Raw genomic sequence first — 16,349 nt, 5'->3', positions numbered from 1 at the left:
TTCACTAGAACGATCGTGTCATGTATTCTATATAATGTGCACTAAAACGGAAGTAAAAGGTAGCCCCAATACCTTATTGTGTTTGTATGTTTGGAGTACATAATTCACGATTAGATCTCTAACAGACTCTAAGCTTAAAGGCCTAACGTAACTTAAATAAGTTTCTTAGAATTAATTGTGTTCCTACTAACTGCGAGTGGAGAACATAGGCGAATATACAGTCAATCCTTACAACATGGGTTTGTTCCCTTAATGTTATATGTGGAGAGTTCCTGGCATGTTAATAGCGAAAACAAATTTATAGCAAATGACATTTGCAGCTAATGTAGAAGGCCCTTGTGGAACAATAAAATAAATATTGCTTTTGTGTTTCTTGTGGTAATATGTGTGGGTTAATCATGAAATTATACTATTTATACTGAATTTCGTTGGAGATGTTCTTCTTCTTCCGGCAAAAAGCCGAGCAGATCTGAAGACTAGTCTGTCACTAAAAAGCTTCAACACACTGGCAGATCGATAGATACATATATATAATATTGTTACTCGACCAATTCTAGTTGGGGACGTCTACTTAACGGCAAACAAAAGAGATTCGCGGTACAAGAACTTTTTTTTGAAAAACTTGAAATAGAAGATCAACAGCAAAACAGCAAACGCTAAAAACTTGATCATAAGACATAAAAAGCAAAGTGATTTCATGAAATATAAATAGAAAATGCATATATGTTAGCTACTTGTAGTTCCGTTTAGGATCAGAGGTGATAAGATGCTTGTTTCTCAACGCTATTTATTACATGTAAATAAGTTATATTGATACAGAGAGTAATACATAATTAGGAGTTTTATTGTATAGCAATGTTATAATTCACAGGGAAAATATCATTTAGTTTGAAATCAACCGCCATGAAGCGTTGACATAAATAAGACGGAGTCCTTGTTTTGTATTGCGTAGTCTCCATTACCCTGGAAGACATAAAAATCATGCAACCAATGACTATAAGTTATATTAATAGAGTTTTATTAAAACACCAGTGGGTATGTTTGTGTTAGTACCATTGCCTCGTATAATGTATGGATTTACATATTTTCAACGGCTTATGTCTGGTTTCAAAAGCCAGCATATAACTGCAAAATTGTTTTGCTTATTTTGTTTTGTTGTCAAGTATATGATAACGTTTTTAATGCACGACCACTTAAAAGAGGCTGAGCAAGCATACTAAACTGGGATCGCTGCTTGCCGCCATTTTAAACAAAATTGATTCTTCCAGTTATTGATAAATTTCTCTACAATAGAGCAATTATAAATGTGTCTGACTCTCCCAGCCCCTTCCTTGTTCTCAAACCAAAAATATATAGATAAACATAAAGAAAGAAGCGAAACATACGTACCTTAAAAGCCGAGTAACAAGTTTACCAAAATGTAATGAACAGGGGCTATTAACATGAGCATATGTCCAGCTTACGGTTATGATAGGAATATGAAACAAGCTAAAAGAATAAAAAATCGAACGCTATTGGAATAATTAAGAAAACTAAAGTGCATTTTTAAAATGCACAACGATCATTTATATATAAATAACAACTTAGATCACACATATATAACAACTTAAGTTGGTCAAAAAAAAGGATTAGATTACTGGTTACAGAATGATTTCAACTTGAAAATTAAAAGAGGTTGGGCTCATACTTTCTGTTTATCAGTTTAAAAAATATAACAAACATTCAATTTCCGATGTTTTAGAGGCTCTTCGGAAAACACCTTTTGTGATAATAAACAAATAGTATTTAGCTTGGCTGCGTTAGTTGAGAATTGCAGAGCATTTTAAAACCATTTCGATTGGCTATTTAGTATTGAGTAGAGTATTTGAGTAAAGTTAATAACAAAAGAAACAGAAATGTTTGATGATACTTGAATACTTGCTACATTGCAATCTTTCAGAAATGAATAACTCCCTGTTGTTTGTTTGCTCTACGTTTAAAACGTATCTCTGATGAAAATTGTCTGATTACGCCATGCGAATCGCGCAAGTCACCACATACATTAGGTCCAAAACATTTTTCTAGTTTGTAGGAATGCATTTGTATATTCTCCTTAGAATTATTCTTGAATGGACATCTGAGATTGGGACGGTTAGGAAGTCGCCTAATGCACAAGGTTATTATAAATTCAGTGTGAATTAAAATAAAAAAAACACTTTAAGCTTCAACAGAAAATTAATTCGAAGAACTTCCAAAATAATGAGGGCGTCCTACAATTTTTAAAAAATATACGCTTTTTAGAAAATCAATAAGGAAAAAGGAATCAAAAAAAGTGTGTGGAAAAGGACTTACGAGAAGCTCCCAGTCGGTGTCGTTGACCAATACAAGGATTCCCGGTCGACTAAACATCAAAACAAAAAATGTTTTAATTAGGAAATAGGCGTGTTGTATGATGCACTGATTGGAAGAAGCGCAAGAAAATTCTAAATAAAAGATTCATTAAATACGTATACTTATATTAAAAAAAAGTTACTATAGTTTAGCACCTCTATGTCTTAAAGCATAAACATGGTTTACAACAGCATCTGTAAACAAGGATATACATATATACTTGTCGCTTATTTACCTAGAATTTTATGCAGGAATTAATGTCGCTGCAGGTTAAAACTAAGCCTGTCGTATAATGAAGAAAACCTCAGCAATATTAAATAAACACTTTTTTTAACTAACGGTACTCATTCAACTGTTTTAAAAATTATTTTACGAACAGGTTTGATCGTAAAATAATAATACTAATAAAAGTAATACTCTGTTGAAAAAATCGTACTGTACATTTACATCTGCCCCGTCGTACATGATTAAATGTGGAAACCCCGATATAGTTCTACAGCACCGGTATCACGGTGTACGCCGTCCCGCTGAATAAATTCGCTGTACTAAATCCACTTCAAAAAACCACTCACATTGAATCTTTCTGAATAAATAGATCTGGGTTTCCGGTGAGGAGATTCTTAGCCAACCAGTGAATTAAGCGCGTTACCGTCCCTGGTAAATACATTAAACAGACACAGTACGTAGTTCAAACATATTTCTAATACAACACTTTTTTGCCTTTCTACACAAACTTTGGCTCTTCATAAAGTTATTGACAAATGCGTTGTTATGTCTACGTAGATTGATTCTCTGCTACTGATTACCGCAGCACTTGAAGGTATTCCGAACAGTACTCAAAGAGAGGTAATGATCACATTAACTTGGTGCTTGTTGAATATAATTAGCACTGTGAAAACTTGTCAAGTTTTTGTATGAAACATATCATAAGAATATTGACGAACAACTTAAGATCCAGTTAACCACAGAATAACAATAAGAATATATTTCCCAATTTTGAAACAGTTAAGAATATTGCTGATACTGTATTAATGATACAGTTTGCACTCATAACTTACAGACGGATCCTTCGTCAGCTGGCGGCAAAGTTATATTGTGTTTTTTTTTATTATCGAACAGAAGTTCGGCGCCCCCGGCGAATTCTACTGTGATGTCACACATGGAAATGCCTAACCCTATTCCAGACTATAAGATCTATTAATAAGATGTGACAACAGACTTCAAACACATTCACTAGTATAATCGTTAACTAACTATTGTCAAATTAGAGTAAACATGTTACTTCGTAGGAATCGGCTGGAATTTGAACGGTTGATGATAAAATAAACGCTCATAGGTGGAACGATGCGGCTGGATTATGATGGAACGGAAGAAACGAAAAAGGCTAATCGCACACAAATGCATCAGAGTAAATTATCAATCTGATCAAAGGTCAATTTATATTTTATCCAGTTCATTTATTGAATCGGGAATGCTGCTCATTAATCAGAGACTTGAGGCGTCTACCGAACATCTATCATTTTAAAATATTCGAATTTCTGTACACGTGCTGAAGACCGGAAAAGTGAAGGACCAAACACTGCACGCGCTTAAACCATCTAAATCGAAGGAAAAAAATTGCTGTCATTCAAAAGAAAAATATTCAATATTTAAATCTTTTTTGAAATAGCATTTTTAAGCATAAATACTATTTCTCAGTAACTTAGTCTAAATTCGACGACTCTCTTTACGAAGTTAATTTTCCTTCATCATTGCGACCTAACTATATCACTATTCTTGACTCTGGGCTATTTTTGAACGCAACCTTTTTGGTTATCTGGTCTTCAGGCAGCTAAGCAGCCGTATGCGATGCTAACTACGTCAAATATGTGCGTAACGTAGTCGATGCATCGCAAACGAAGCACTGGATACTATCTGCATGAGATATATATTCGGATCTGACGCATGTAACAAGCTAAGGAAACTAATATCACCAAATACGCACAAATATAACACACAAAGTGCTCAGAAATATCTAAACATCAGTGGGCGAAACCCTTCTGCAGTCGTTAACGAATATTATGATCATAAGCAAAGTCTTCATCGTACCGAGACTTCAAAAAACGCAACAATTGATATTAACGTTCATAATAACTATTTTTAATATTATTATGAATATTACAAGCGTGGTTCATCGTAGACATATGCTAATCGCGTCGTAGAATGACCATAGCCGCTTAAGTGGAAGTGCGTGCATTTAACCACTCGTTGTATTTTGGCACTCATTCATATGAAAGCCGATACAGGCTGCATTCAATAATCTCTTTCATATTGGAGTTTGTCAACAAAAATGGCTTTGCCGATAGCCGAAGTATTTCTACCAGTGGCAGAGGTATGTCCAATAGAAGTCTGAAGCCTTTGTTACTAATGGAGGAGATCTTTCTTGTTTCTTGTATATGAGCATTTTGAGTACTACAACTTGTTGTGAGCGTTTGATTAAAAGCCCTGAGACATTTCCTTAAGAGAAAAAAGAGTAAAGTAATTTATATGCTAAATCAGCAAGTCTTTACGTTTACTCTAATTCAGTTGTATAATTGATGTCACTCTGCTTTACGGTCTACCTACATTTAGGTGCGCGGCTAAAAACCGCCTGTCTCCTAGTGTTACTTCATGCTCGATTTGAGGTCTTCAGTTTTCTATTTTCTCAGTTAGAAGGCTTCAATGGAGAAATGTTTTCTATGGATGGAAAAATACTCCAATGTGCTAACTATCTCTAACTACAAAAGAACTCAAAGGTTGCGTGGCTACGAGTGTACACCTTTTGGTTTTCCTGACTTCAAGACCCGATAGCTACGAGGCACTTTGAGCATTTAAAAATACGCCAAAGGCCAAAAACCTGTCTTAATCTCTTACACTGTCAGACCTATATCACGTATAGAAAAATAACTACTCACAGGTATCAACATGCACAAAAATACATAAACAAATCGGTAATATGATTAGACAAAAGTTGACTTCCCCATCTTCTGTAAAAACACTGCGTCTAGCAAAAATGCCTAAAGTTTGCGTTGTCGTTTTAATGTCTCATAGCTAACGAAAATTTCTACTGATAGAGGGTACTCGATACAATAACAATTTTCAATAGTAAGCTAGAAATTTTCTTTTATAATTAGCCCTTCTGACTAACGCACTCCTAAGTGTTTAGAATAGTAATGTGTTTTAATGCACCTAACCTAATCATGATACGTACCTTGTGCGTTATCCTTTCTCGACAGCTTAGCTACTCTCAAGGTATTCCATTGCCTACCGCTATAACCCATTTCAATTATCTGAAATCAAAGGAATGAAACAACGCCGAACACAGGGTGATATACGTCTCAGATAATTAAACTTGGGCTTATCATGAACTTCCCATGATCAGTACTTTTGAATGACATTTTTTTCAGCAATGTAACGATGAGTGCAAAGCGGTATCACCTATTTGATGATAAATGAACCTTTAATTTGAAAATTGCATGTCACGACCGACGTTTGAAGCCACGAATATGTTAGGACGAGTAATGAGCAGACCGCAGGTAAGCGGGCCTCTTAATGAGGCTTACTTTTTCTTGAACGGACCATGAGGTTGCTGCTACGACCTCAACTTAACCATGTGTGCTATTTACCTTTAAGAGAAAACTGACGTTAAAAAAGTGACGCAGTTACCTTTTGTTGTTATCTAGTCGAAATAATAATCTAGGTCAACTGAAGAATAATAATCTAGGTTGCATATCTCAAATATTAAAAAAATTCAAAAGTAGATTTCAACCAGATGAGACATCATACTAAATTCTGCTTTGCCAAAAAGAAAATTTTCACTAATTTCTGATATTAAATTCACTACTGTCATGATAAACCCGTGGTAATAAACAGAGGAGCACTGCGAAGGCTTTAGGAATAGAAATATCTATAACAGACGATCTTTAGTGTTCTGTGAAAATATAACTGGCACTTCTATACTATTTCTAATATCAGGTCTCAGTAAGGATATTAATATATCGCTGTACGACAGTGATAGAAAATTTAATCTATATCGCGAACCTGTGTTCACAATTTAAGGCGAATATCATCAATTACGACGATAGACAAGAATGGGGGCCTACGTTTGCCGCGTGTAGAGCTTCACACATTGCTGGGTCCAGTTCTGTTGTTCAGCATTACTTCAGACGCTATTTCTAGCGAGGAAATATAAACTTTCTGCGACGTAGACGTTTATCTGAGAGCGATAGATCCGTATGCACGTAGTTACTTATACGTAATACTAACCTTAGGTTTGCTGATGTATTCGCTGTGTCGTTGGAATAACCCAATGTTTTATTTATAGTTTTATCTATAGGCTTAAATCTCGAGAAAGGTCTCTCGAGAAAAGGGGGAGGGGTTTCTACCAAACTTTTCAAAATAATTTAAAGGCTTTTGAACCGTTCTGCATAAAGGAAAATATTATGCACTAGGCAAGATCATGCTACCATTCTACGTTCTGTAGATACTACACGTGTTTTGGTATCACATAGTAAATGATTGAGATTTATAAAGCAATAAGCATGAACAAATTTGCAAACAAACTTTTGCGATTATTTCTATCAGGAAAATTGCTTTTATGTAAGTCGTGATTCTCCTCCACAAACCCTGTGACGCTTACGTTTGCTTGTCCTGAATAATGAGTATGATCGAGTCCTATTTGTGAATGACATATATAACAAATATATATTCTCATGCATAATAGTCTTCGGGCTAACTTAAAAGCTTGCGGACAAGCAAGTCGCAACTCTCGTATGTCCCCCGTCAGGTGATAAAATCACGGTATCCTCATCTGTATCCCCGTAGGCAGCGCTGGTGGCTGTTGACTCTTTTACTAGTGAAATAAACTTTATCAATTATCAGTCACGTATATACAAAATATAATGGTATCGTAAATCGTACTTGAAGGTTAGTAAGGCGTTTATTCAAGAAATAGGTTATTGATAACTAAACATTTTTTTGCAACCTATGATCAACGAGTTCCATTCAACAAAAAATTGTTAATTATCATGACATCCAGTGCCCCATATACCTGTATATGTGTATATATATATATAACACAGATCTTATCAATAGCAGAAGAAAGACACGGTCAGCATAATTTCCAGTGATTTCATTGAACTTTATTTTTTCGCATAATTCGCATATTATATTTGATTCACTGGTCTTCGTAGCTTCAACCAAGTTCGAGGCATCATAGGGCTAAACAAAAAAAAGCCTTCATGTATTTCATAACCACCTTAATTTCCGTTTCAAAAGCAGATTATTAAATTGTATGAGACTAGCAGTGACACCCATATGTGGTAATTGGTAAATAAATTAACCTGTGGATACACAGCTCATTGTTCATTGCCGTAGTGATAGTCACCTATTTTGCAATGATCTATTTTACGTTGTATGTAGCTCTACCCACTAAAGTGTTTAGTTCGAATCGAAATAAAGATTTCACATATACGAAATAACCCTTCACCTCACATATGTGTACGACTATATTTGACTGAACTTTGAAAGAGCGCCAGTCTATCAGTCAACGGGTGTAATTTTGAAGAGCCGCTGGACTACGATGAATTAACCTGTAGCCACAGGAGGTAGAACTGCCTATAAAGACACAGCCGATAGGTAAAATGATGGAGGATAACGCTTGTGTATAGGTTAAATAATTTATGAACCTATTGAATAAGATGAAAAGTTCCAACGGGTCCGCATAAAATGGTCTCTAATTCCATGTTTCAGTTTACGTGCAGTTCTTTATCGAACGTTTCGATCACAGTTCTGTCTACCGTCGATACAGTTCCCTGCTGTTTGACGTCGGAGAAACAAAACGAAATGTTGTGTTTCCTTTTAAGTCAGACATATACATACTGGAACTCGTATGGACAAACATCGTTTAATACAAAAGGACGCCTTTAGAGGACGCTATTTATAAAGTATATTGCAAGGTTATGGAAGGAGTTCTAAATTTTTTTCGCCCTAAATAAAGATTCTCTGTGCCACTTATATTAAAATACTGAATATAAAATACTGAACAGCACTCATTAAAAAAGATGTATTTATATACTTCACCGATATTCAGGTGGACGGCCAAGTCTCTCATTGAAATAGACCAGTGTTCTCTGCGATATCCATAGATTAGTTAGTAATAGCGCAAGACAAATATGCTGGACTTCTAAGACAACAATTGTGCAAACCCTTAGTAACTCCATTTAACAAAGCAAAAGAAGCCATCTGTTGTATATGCTGTATTCCGCTACATCGATACATCTCGTCAACGATTTATTGAACGATTTATTAGTGGAATGGAGTGAATTTCAAGCCACGTTCAATTTCATGTACTAACTTTTCCACCCGCGGATGGCGAATCATAGACAAACGATCAAATTATATGAAAAATAGTGAAACAAATTTTTTTTTTCAGGTTTCAATGTGCATTATTTTAAAAAGTGTTCGATAAATACAATTTTTTTTACAGTTTCGGAGTGAGATAAAAGCATCCTGGATATAAGGAGCACTTCAGGCCACACATAAAGCCAAGCAGTACTACGTTCATCGGCACGAACCGAACCAGATAAAGCCAAATCTAACGCAATGAGGCAAATCACGCTAAAGTTTAATTACTCCATTTGTGTTTTGTTTAATCCAGAATGTTCTCTAGTGTCAGCTAGAATGCATGAATGGGAAATGTTTATGACCGCCTACTTCTAGGAGCGATTCTGTGGAGAATGTAAAGCCAGAAGTAGTGAACTGGAAAGTATCGCGATCAAAATCAAATTTTCTTCCAGTTCATTTTTAACCATTTTCTCACTAATAGATTTAATTATGTGTGGTTTGATGTGGCAGTGATTCAAATATTGAGACTTTCTAGAGAATCATTGAAATCGTCAGCGAAGTCGACAATCAACTCATAACCGATGCGGTTTAATCGGTTATTAAATCCGAGTAGCCAAAAGGTTATTGTCAACATTAAAGAGTGTCATATTTTAACTTGACCTTTTGATTATAACCGACTATTTGTAGCCAATATGGCAGTACAATAAAGGTTGGTACTGACACATTCACGCCGACACACACAAAGAACCACACCCGAACTATGTAATGTAAAAACAAAAGTGTTTCAAATTTAGAAATGATCTCTATTGAGTCGTCGTGTATCGACTCACCATATAAAATTAATTTGCACGTTTTATACGCTTTTTTTTCTTTTGTATATATAGATAAGTACTTATTGCTCAAGAAACTTTACTAAATCGTAGACATACTAAAAGCCGATTTCGCAAATTAAGCTTTTGAAAATGTGGTCTGTTTGTAGATCAACTGACTAGCAGGACTGCTAAAGTTGGTAAACTTCCCTTTTAATTAAAATTTTTAATGGAAACGTTTATTGAGTTCAGGCGTTACGTTCGGCGGCAAGGACTGATCCTGACGGCTACTCGCTTGCCACCATAAACATTAGTTCGCTTTAGTAATTAACATAGCTACATGGTAACCTATGGAGCTTAATGTGCCACACTATTTTTAAAACTGAACTTTCTCTAAGCATATTAATGCCTATAAGACATAGTACAATCTTGAAGCATTGTAAATGGAATCTCTGGGCTGGTAAGATAATCCTTCGGTAGAGCACATGTTCGCCTGACTTATTTTAACAACGTACATAAGCAACTTCTTTGTTTTAAACACCCTTTTGTGCAGGTAAAATTGCTAACATTACACTTACAAATTCGAGCGGTAAAATCACAATGAGATTCAGTAAATAAAAAATCGATCCAATCGATTCTGGGTCTTGTATTGTCAGACCAAGGCAACATTTTTCGGATCTACAAATCTAAAATAAAATATTATTATTCTCTCGTAATTATATCGTTAAATTTTTCACTTAAGCCTATCCGACGTGGCGCTACGTTCAGTCGACTATGGACTACTTCTTGTTAAGCCCATTAGCTACTTATAGGCGTAAAGTTAGACGTGTTTACATAAGACATTTTTCATAAAGTTAACGAATTCCTGAGCCCTATGATCTTTTTGTTTCAGTTTAAAACTTGTTTATATGCGGTTTTAAATAATCCAGAGTCTTTGGCTTTCAGCACCATTATTTTTTTGCGCGATAACAGAATATGAGCGAAATTGAAAGAGCCATTGTCGATTTTTCATGTTAATCGATATTGTTTTAGATGTTCTCTCATGTCTACGGTATACGAAATTATAACTAATGTTAATTCTTCATACGCGCTTAATTATGTTAAGCTAGTTAGCCTATGCATTTATGATATCCAAAATAATTAGCTTTTACTGTAATCAAACGGTATTATAGCAAGCCTATAGTAAGGCTTGAGCTTGTTAATGACTGAAAACATAGATGAAAAATTCTGTTTCCTCAAAATCGTACCGACAACGTAGCCGTCCATTTACAACGTCGACATGACAAGCTGCATGCTATAACTACATACTAATCGGTTAAATTTAACTGATGAACACCTTTATTTACACCGAGGGAATGCTTAGCACAGAGAAATATTAGATAATAAACATTAATCAGGAAAAAAGGCAGGTGTACCACGTTCATAAAACTGTCCGCACATATTCGACGCATAACTTGGAATTCAAAATAATGATTTGTAAGATCAGTTTAGGGGTTTAGAGTTATAGATGATATGCGAGAGAAGGCTATTTGGTGTTGCTTCAATAAACATCTCCAACGTATTTTAAGAGATTGTTTTTGCGCACACTTAAGCACTGACTTGGTGTTTCATCGGATCAAGTCTTCATTCCGTCATACATGTAAATCAATAGATTTGTGCAAACGAATAGTATACATCAGAATTTTGTCCTATCGAGATCAAAGACAACCTTTTTCAACACTGCACATTTTTATTCGATTTTTTTATTTTCAGTTTGCTAGGGCACTGGTAAGACAGCACTGACACACCTGAAAACCTGCGAGCAGGCATCTTCCGTTCGCAGATGCAGTTCTTTGCAGCTAGAGCGTGAAACTGGTCCCGGCTTCTACTGGCAGCTGCACCAGCACTTGCCTAAGCCAATTTCATCAACAGATCCCAACAAGAGTCCTTGTAGATCTTAACCTTTCAGATGGGCTTTTTGGCTCATCTAGCCACGGTCACTGCCAACTGTTATGCTATTAGTGCGAGCCTCATAAGCATTTAATAGATGCACCAGTGTCTGTAAGTTTGAAGCAATACTCAAGGGAAGCACCCGATGTAAAAATCGGAACGTGTCACTGGCACCCAGACACGTAGCTAAATATAGGCTTCATGGTTACCATCAAACTATGAAAGACGTGCCGTTCATTAAAAGCAGGTAAAAATTATTCAGTACATGTATCGGTGCGGTGGTCTGCTTTTAAACCCTTGATTTAAAAAGACACGAATCGTTGGTTCAAGCCCCGCCAATAATATATAGTATGATTAAACAAAGAAATGAGTATAAATGTCACGTCGGAAGACATCGAGTCGTTGCCGCAATAGACTCGTGCAAATAAAGCATCACACTCAATGTTGCTACCTTAGCACAGCACATTTAATGCGTAAATCGTAACTAAGGACTCGGGTGTTAAACTAGCCATAAAGCTCTATCTGAGAAAATACAAATGTTGAAAAAGTTCTGATTCTTTTCTTCAACGACTTTTCCAATGTTTCAAAGTAGCTTCCGAATTCACTTAGTGACGATGGTCACCAGTTGCTACGCTGATTTTCCATTGTTTGTTAAACAAGGAGCTAAGTAATTTAGAAGACTGTATTATCATCGTGTCAGAGTAAATGTAGTTATTAATATTTTAACTAATCCAGACACTGAAGGACAAATCCTTCTTCACTTTGAAATAAACAGTAATAAACCTATTAAAAGACTGAAGCCATACATATTTAGCTGTTCGTGCATCCTAGGCGCCTATTTGTGCTGATCTTACTAATCTTTCATGTACGTATACGTATTTAGTAATATGGTGTAGTTTAATGGGTGACACTTTTAGTATCATTCTTGTCGCTTACTTAATAGAAGCATTAATTTTAACTTACAAATAGGTGCTCCTTTGTGTTTCGTAGTAGCATGGCTATAGATAATTACCTAAACGTATTTCCGTGACAATATAGTAAGAAGAGTGTTTGCCTGTTAAATTGATAACAGACTGGACGTAGACACTTCGTCTTGCGCTCGAAGAAGCCATTTATCCGAAGGAGGGCTTAACAACGGTGCAGGACCTAATATTTTAAACATTTGGTTGGAAGGCATAAAATTTGCATTCAATCGGCCTGCTAGAACCAGGGAAAAAACACTTAAGGTAAAACCACCATTCTACTGACACTTAACTATAAATGGAACATTGACGACTTGACCCAGCAATAATTCGTGCAAATTTGGCGATTACCTTAAATAAATCGAAAACAAAGTATCTACGAACTTTACGAACGGTTCAGAATTGCCACATAAAGGTAACCAAATGACGACCACAAAATGTGAGCACGCGTTTCTCTTATTGATACTCTTATTGATGGTAGTTGACTTTGAACATTTTAAGTCAGGCTAAACTGAAAAGATAGTCTGGCGTTATCGCGTGCGCACGTACTGTTCATGTAAACTAACTGGAAAGGTTACGTAGCATGTCCGTTGTGATCGAATGGCCAAGACAACACGGCGCACAACATACTCTTACTGGATGACGGTAACATTTGTTATTGAGTTGATCCATTCGTTATAGGTGTTTTGTACGACTCATTTTTTTTTGGTCTGTACTAACATTGCGGTTCGAGTCTCTGACATGAGCGCGCTGTAAATGCTAGTAAGAATTATTTTCAATTGTAAAATTATTCCTCTGAAACCACAATAGCTGTTATACATAGTGTTCAGCATACCAAAACTATCGCGACATTCCGATTCGATACAGCCCAAGCCTGATCTACAAGTAGTTGGAAAAACACATCGAGACAACAATAACAACGAGATAAATAATTATAGCTTGTTACTATTACCGCAATTACATCTGTGGAGCAATTCGCTTACATATTTATTTATCTGTTTCTTTGCATCATCTCCTCTGCACTATTCATTATACAACAACAATAACAACAGTAACAACGAATGATACTTCTACAACACAAGGATCGGGTGGCAACCATTGCAGGCGCTCCAATCGACCTGAAACGTCCCCATTTCTATGTGGACTGTTTTCTACCTATTGCAAGCTATCATTATCCATACGCGTAGTATTTGCCCTTACTACTGTTGACTCCTTTAGCTATTGATTCATTTGCATTTCAATATTAGTAAATGTCTAACTAATGTATTAATTGGTGATGTCATATATCACTTTTTATAATTAGAATAGCTTACGGGTCGTAACAGACTACTTCTCCAACTGTAGTCCGTTAGCAGTTGTCAATAATAATAATATAAACGAAATGACTTCGTACGTGCAGTTTTCGTGCGTTACACGCATAAGAAATTCGCTAGTACAAAATCACATCAATTTGCACGTGCCCAATCAGATTACAACCCGAGGCCTTTTGGTTCCAAGCCTCTGGCGCTACTCCATTCCGCGGGCACTTAATGCGCAGCATGTCAAACGCCTCGTAAATTAATGTCTTATTATGATTATTATTACTATATAAAACATCTGCAAGGATTTTCATCATCCTAGCAATGGTCCAGGGTTATGGGTCTTGCTCGTGGCTAGGATAAAGAAAACATTGTTTCGTGCTAAAATAGACGCTGTCAGCCGTCTGTAGCGATGCGGATGTATAAGGATGGCTAAGGCAATATTGGATGTAAAACTCGGAACATTTGCTTAGTTAAGGTAAAAGATATTACTCGTAGGCAGTATTATCCATATTCGTGAAATAAAGAAAAAAAAACTGCGACTCACAAGAAATGGCTGGTTATGATGGAACGCTGCACAAGCGGCTCAATCAGTGTTATCATAGAACAAAACTGAGGGGTCGAAATTAAACAGCATCGAGTCAAAATTAGGTTTAAGGAATGCGTTCTTCCTCTCAATATTTAACTATGTTAAGTACTGAAAATGCTATCGTGTCATATATTGCAACATGATATGGTCACTGAATGCAATAAAAATTTGGAGAAAAATAATTACCAGTGCTTAAAAATATGCTACTCTGCTCCATTCCATTGTCCATCGATTTTTACAAATTAATATATTATCACTGAATGCAAACGTCCGATTTCAATCATAACACGAGCACAACATGGTCGCACCATAGTTTCTTGTAGAATAGAAAACAAAATGAACTTTCTTTCCACAATAAGGTTGAACAGAAGATACTCGAATCGTACATACGAAAAGCGGTAATGTTATTATTACGGGTAATTCACGTTGGAATCAACTAGCTTAGTAGTATTACAAATTTCACAGACGTTATGCCCGCTTTTCTAAAGCCATTATAAAATCTCAAAATTAATATCTCCGTTCCACACCCATCTCGCGCTAATTTTATGGTATCGCCTAAAAATATACTACGAGCTGTTCATTCATTCTCCTCCGTTTTGCTTTAAGCGCGTTATCCATTGTTCAGATATAATCATCTAGTAATATCTCGTCTCATTATGATTGTTTATCACTTATTCCAACATTAAAATCATGACACATCTAAACGATTACGAGCATCATGAACGGAAGTATATTGTCGACGGCTAGTTGGCTATCGACGCCTACGTCTATTGATCATGTTTAATATATAAGCCATTTGGCACGCTCTACCTTCGCCACTCATTGTCGGTTACATTAAAAAGTCGCCGGGAAATAGAATCCGTATGTTGTTCAACTGGTTTCTATTTCGCGGACACAAAATATATTTTTTACAGCACTTCTACTATCGTAAGCGAAATGGCCAATAAATATGAATACAGTCATCTATTTTTTTTGTTCTACTATGCACCAAGATCTGTTATTACAGGTTTCCGCAGCGTTGCTACATGCGATATGACAAAACACCCCAAAAAAAGTTTTGTCATTAAAAATAGTATTGTGATAACCCAGTACAGCTATATATTTGCGCTTTAAGTACATCATTTTTTTTTATAAGTCCAGTATTACCTGATATATTATTTTTCCTATAGGATAAAAACTATGATATATCAAGTTAACAACCTGCCTACTTTGTATCTGAGATCTTTTAAAAAATAGTTGTTGTACAACGCAAGAACATGAGCGCCATACCACTAACTTTGAACACAAAAAATAATTATCACTATTATCGCAATCGAATCTGAAACGTACTTTGATATTGTTCAGCGCTATCTTGATTCGTCAAAATGAACAAAATATTTCCTTACCTTTCATTTCGTGTTTGCTCGAATATTTTTCAGCATAATATGTCAGATATTGGCCAAAATCCACCATGAAAACGAGCGACCGTATCTACTCTATCCCTCGCAAATGTTTTTGAGAAAAATGCGTTTTTTGCTTGAACAAAAATTTGATTCCTTATCAATGGTCACGGCTACCTATCTACAGCACGCTGATTTACTCTATTCCTCCATCTCCTAGGAAGAAGCTTAACCTCATATTAGTTTGTATATATTCGCCAATTAACCGATTATAGTTGAGCTAGCTCGATTTTGTGTTCAATGTGCCGCGACTAATTTAGCATATCCAAACCTTCACTGATTATGCAATATAGATATGTCTAAGTGCAACACAGGTGGAATACAACGCATAAAGAAGCGGATGCCGAACGAATGTAGCGCTGATACGCAGGAGAGGACAAATTCTAAAGGATTTGCGAAGTCCAATTTTTTTCTGAATTGCCCCGGTTCAGACGTAGGTTGCTTACCGCAGACTGATTCGTTAAATACTCAGCGCCAAATCTATTTTGCCCAACCGAACGCATGCGTCTATAGCGATTTATATATTTAGCTACAGTACCGTGGTACCTACTACTTCAAATAGATCAGTAAGACTCTTGCTAGTATATATA

At 35.9% G+C, this 16,349-nt stretch overlaps 1 protein-coding gene and 1 long non-coding RNA gene across 5 annotated transcripts; one reads left to right on the top strand and one right to left on the bottom strand.

Moving 5' to 3' along the window:
• Positions 1 to 814: 814 nt before the first annotated feature.
• On the bottom strand, positions 815 to 3,716 carry Urm1 (Ubiquitin-related modifier 1). Of its 4 annotated transcripts, XM_022853521.2 has the most exons (5): positions 3,429 to 3,711; positions 2,943 to 3,024; positions 2,332 to 2,380; positions 1,390 to 1,488; positions 815 to 963 (listed from the first exon to the last, which is right to left on the bottom strand). In XM_022853521.2, the coding sequence occupies exons 1-4, from the start codon at positions 3,529 to 3,531 to the stop codon at positions 1,438 to 1,440; spliced, it is 285 nt and encodes a 94-aa protein (XP_022709256.1). In that variant the 5' UTR covers positions 3,532 to 3,711; the 3' UTR covers positions 815 to 963; positions 1,390 to 1,437. The 4 variants fall into 4 exon arrangements, with proteins under 4 accessions (XP_022709256.1, XP_086829325.1, XP_022709255.1 ...); XM_086973199.1 differs by lacking the exon at positions 2,943 to 3,024 and having other exon boundaries at positions 3,429 to 3,716; XM_022853520.2 differs by lacking the exon at positions 1,390 to 1,488 and having other exon boundaries at positions 3,429 to 3,703.
• Positions 3,717 to 4,636: 920 nt separating this feature from the next.
• On the top strand, positions 4,637 to 9,589 carry LOC111272213 (uncharacterized). Its single transcript, XR_002687386.2, has 3 exons — positions 4,637 to 4,741; positions 5,796 to 5,924; positions 6,448 to 9,589. It is a non-coding gene; the product is annotated as an uncharacterized LOC111272213 (long non-coding RNA).
• Positions 9,590 to 16,349: the final 6,760 nt, after the last annotated feature.

The sequence above is a fragment of the Varroa jacobsoni genome, unplaced genomic scaffold, assembly GCF_002532875.2.
Source record: "Varroa jacobsoni isolate VJ856 unplaced genomic scaffold, vjacob_1.0 contig01784, whole genome shotgun sequence".
NCBI classification, from domain to species: Eukaryota; Metazoa; Arthropoda; class Arachnida; order Mesostigmata; family Varroidae; genus Varroa; species Varroa jacobsoni.
This window is presented reverse-complemented; position numbering and strand designations above follow the sequence as displayed.

Coding starts and splice junctions, on each gene's coding strand:
- Urm1 (XM_086973199.1), bottom strand. CDS start 3,531: ATGTGTGACATCACAGTAGAATTCGCCGGGGGCGCCGAACTTCTGTTC. Junction 2,381..3,428: donor AGCTGACGAAGGATCCGTCT/GTAAGTTATGAG, acceptor TTTGATGTTTAG/TCGACCGGGAATCCTTGTAT. Junction 1,489..2,331: donor ACACCGACTGGGAGCTTCTC/GTAAGTCCTTTT, acceptor TTATTCTTTTAG/CTTGTTTCATATTCCTATCA.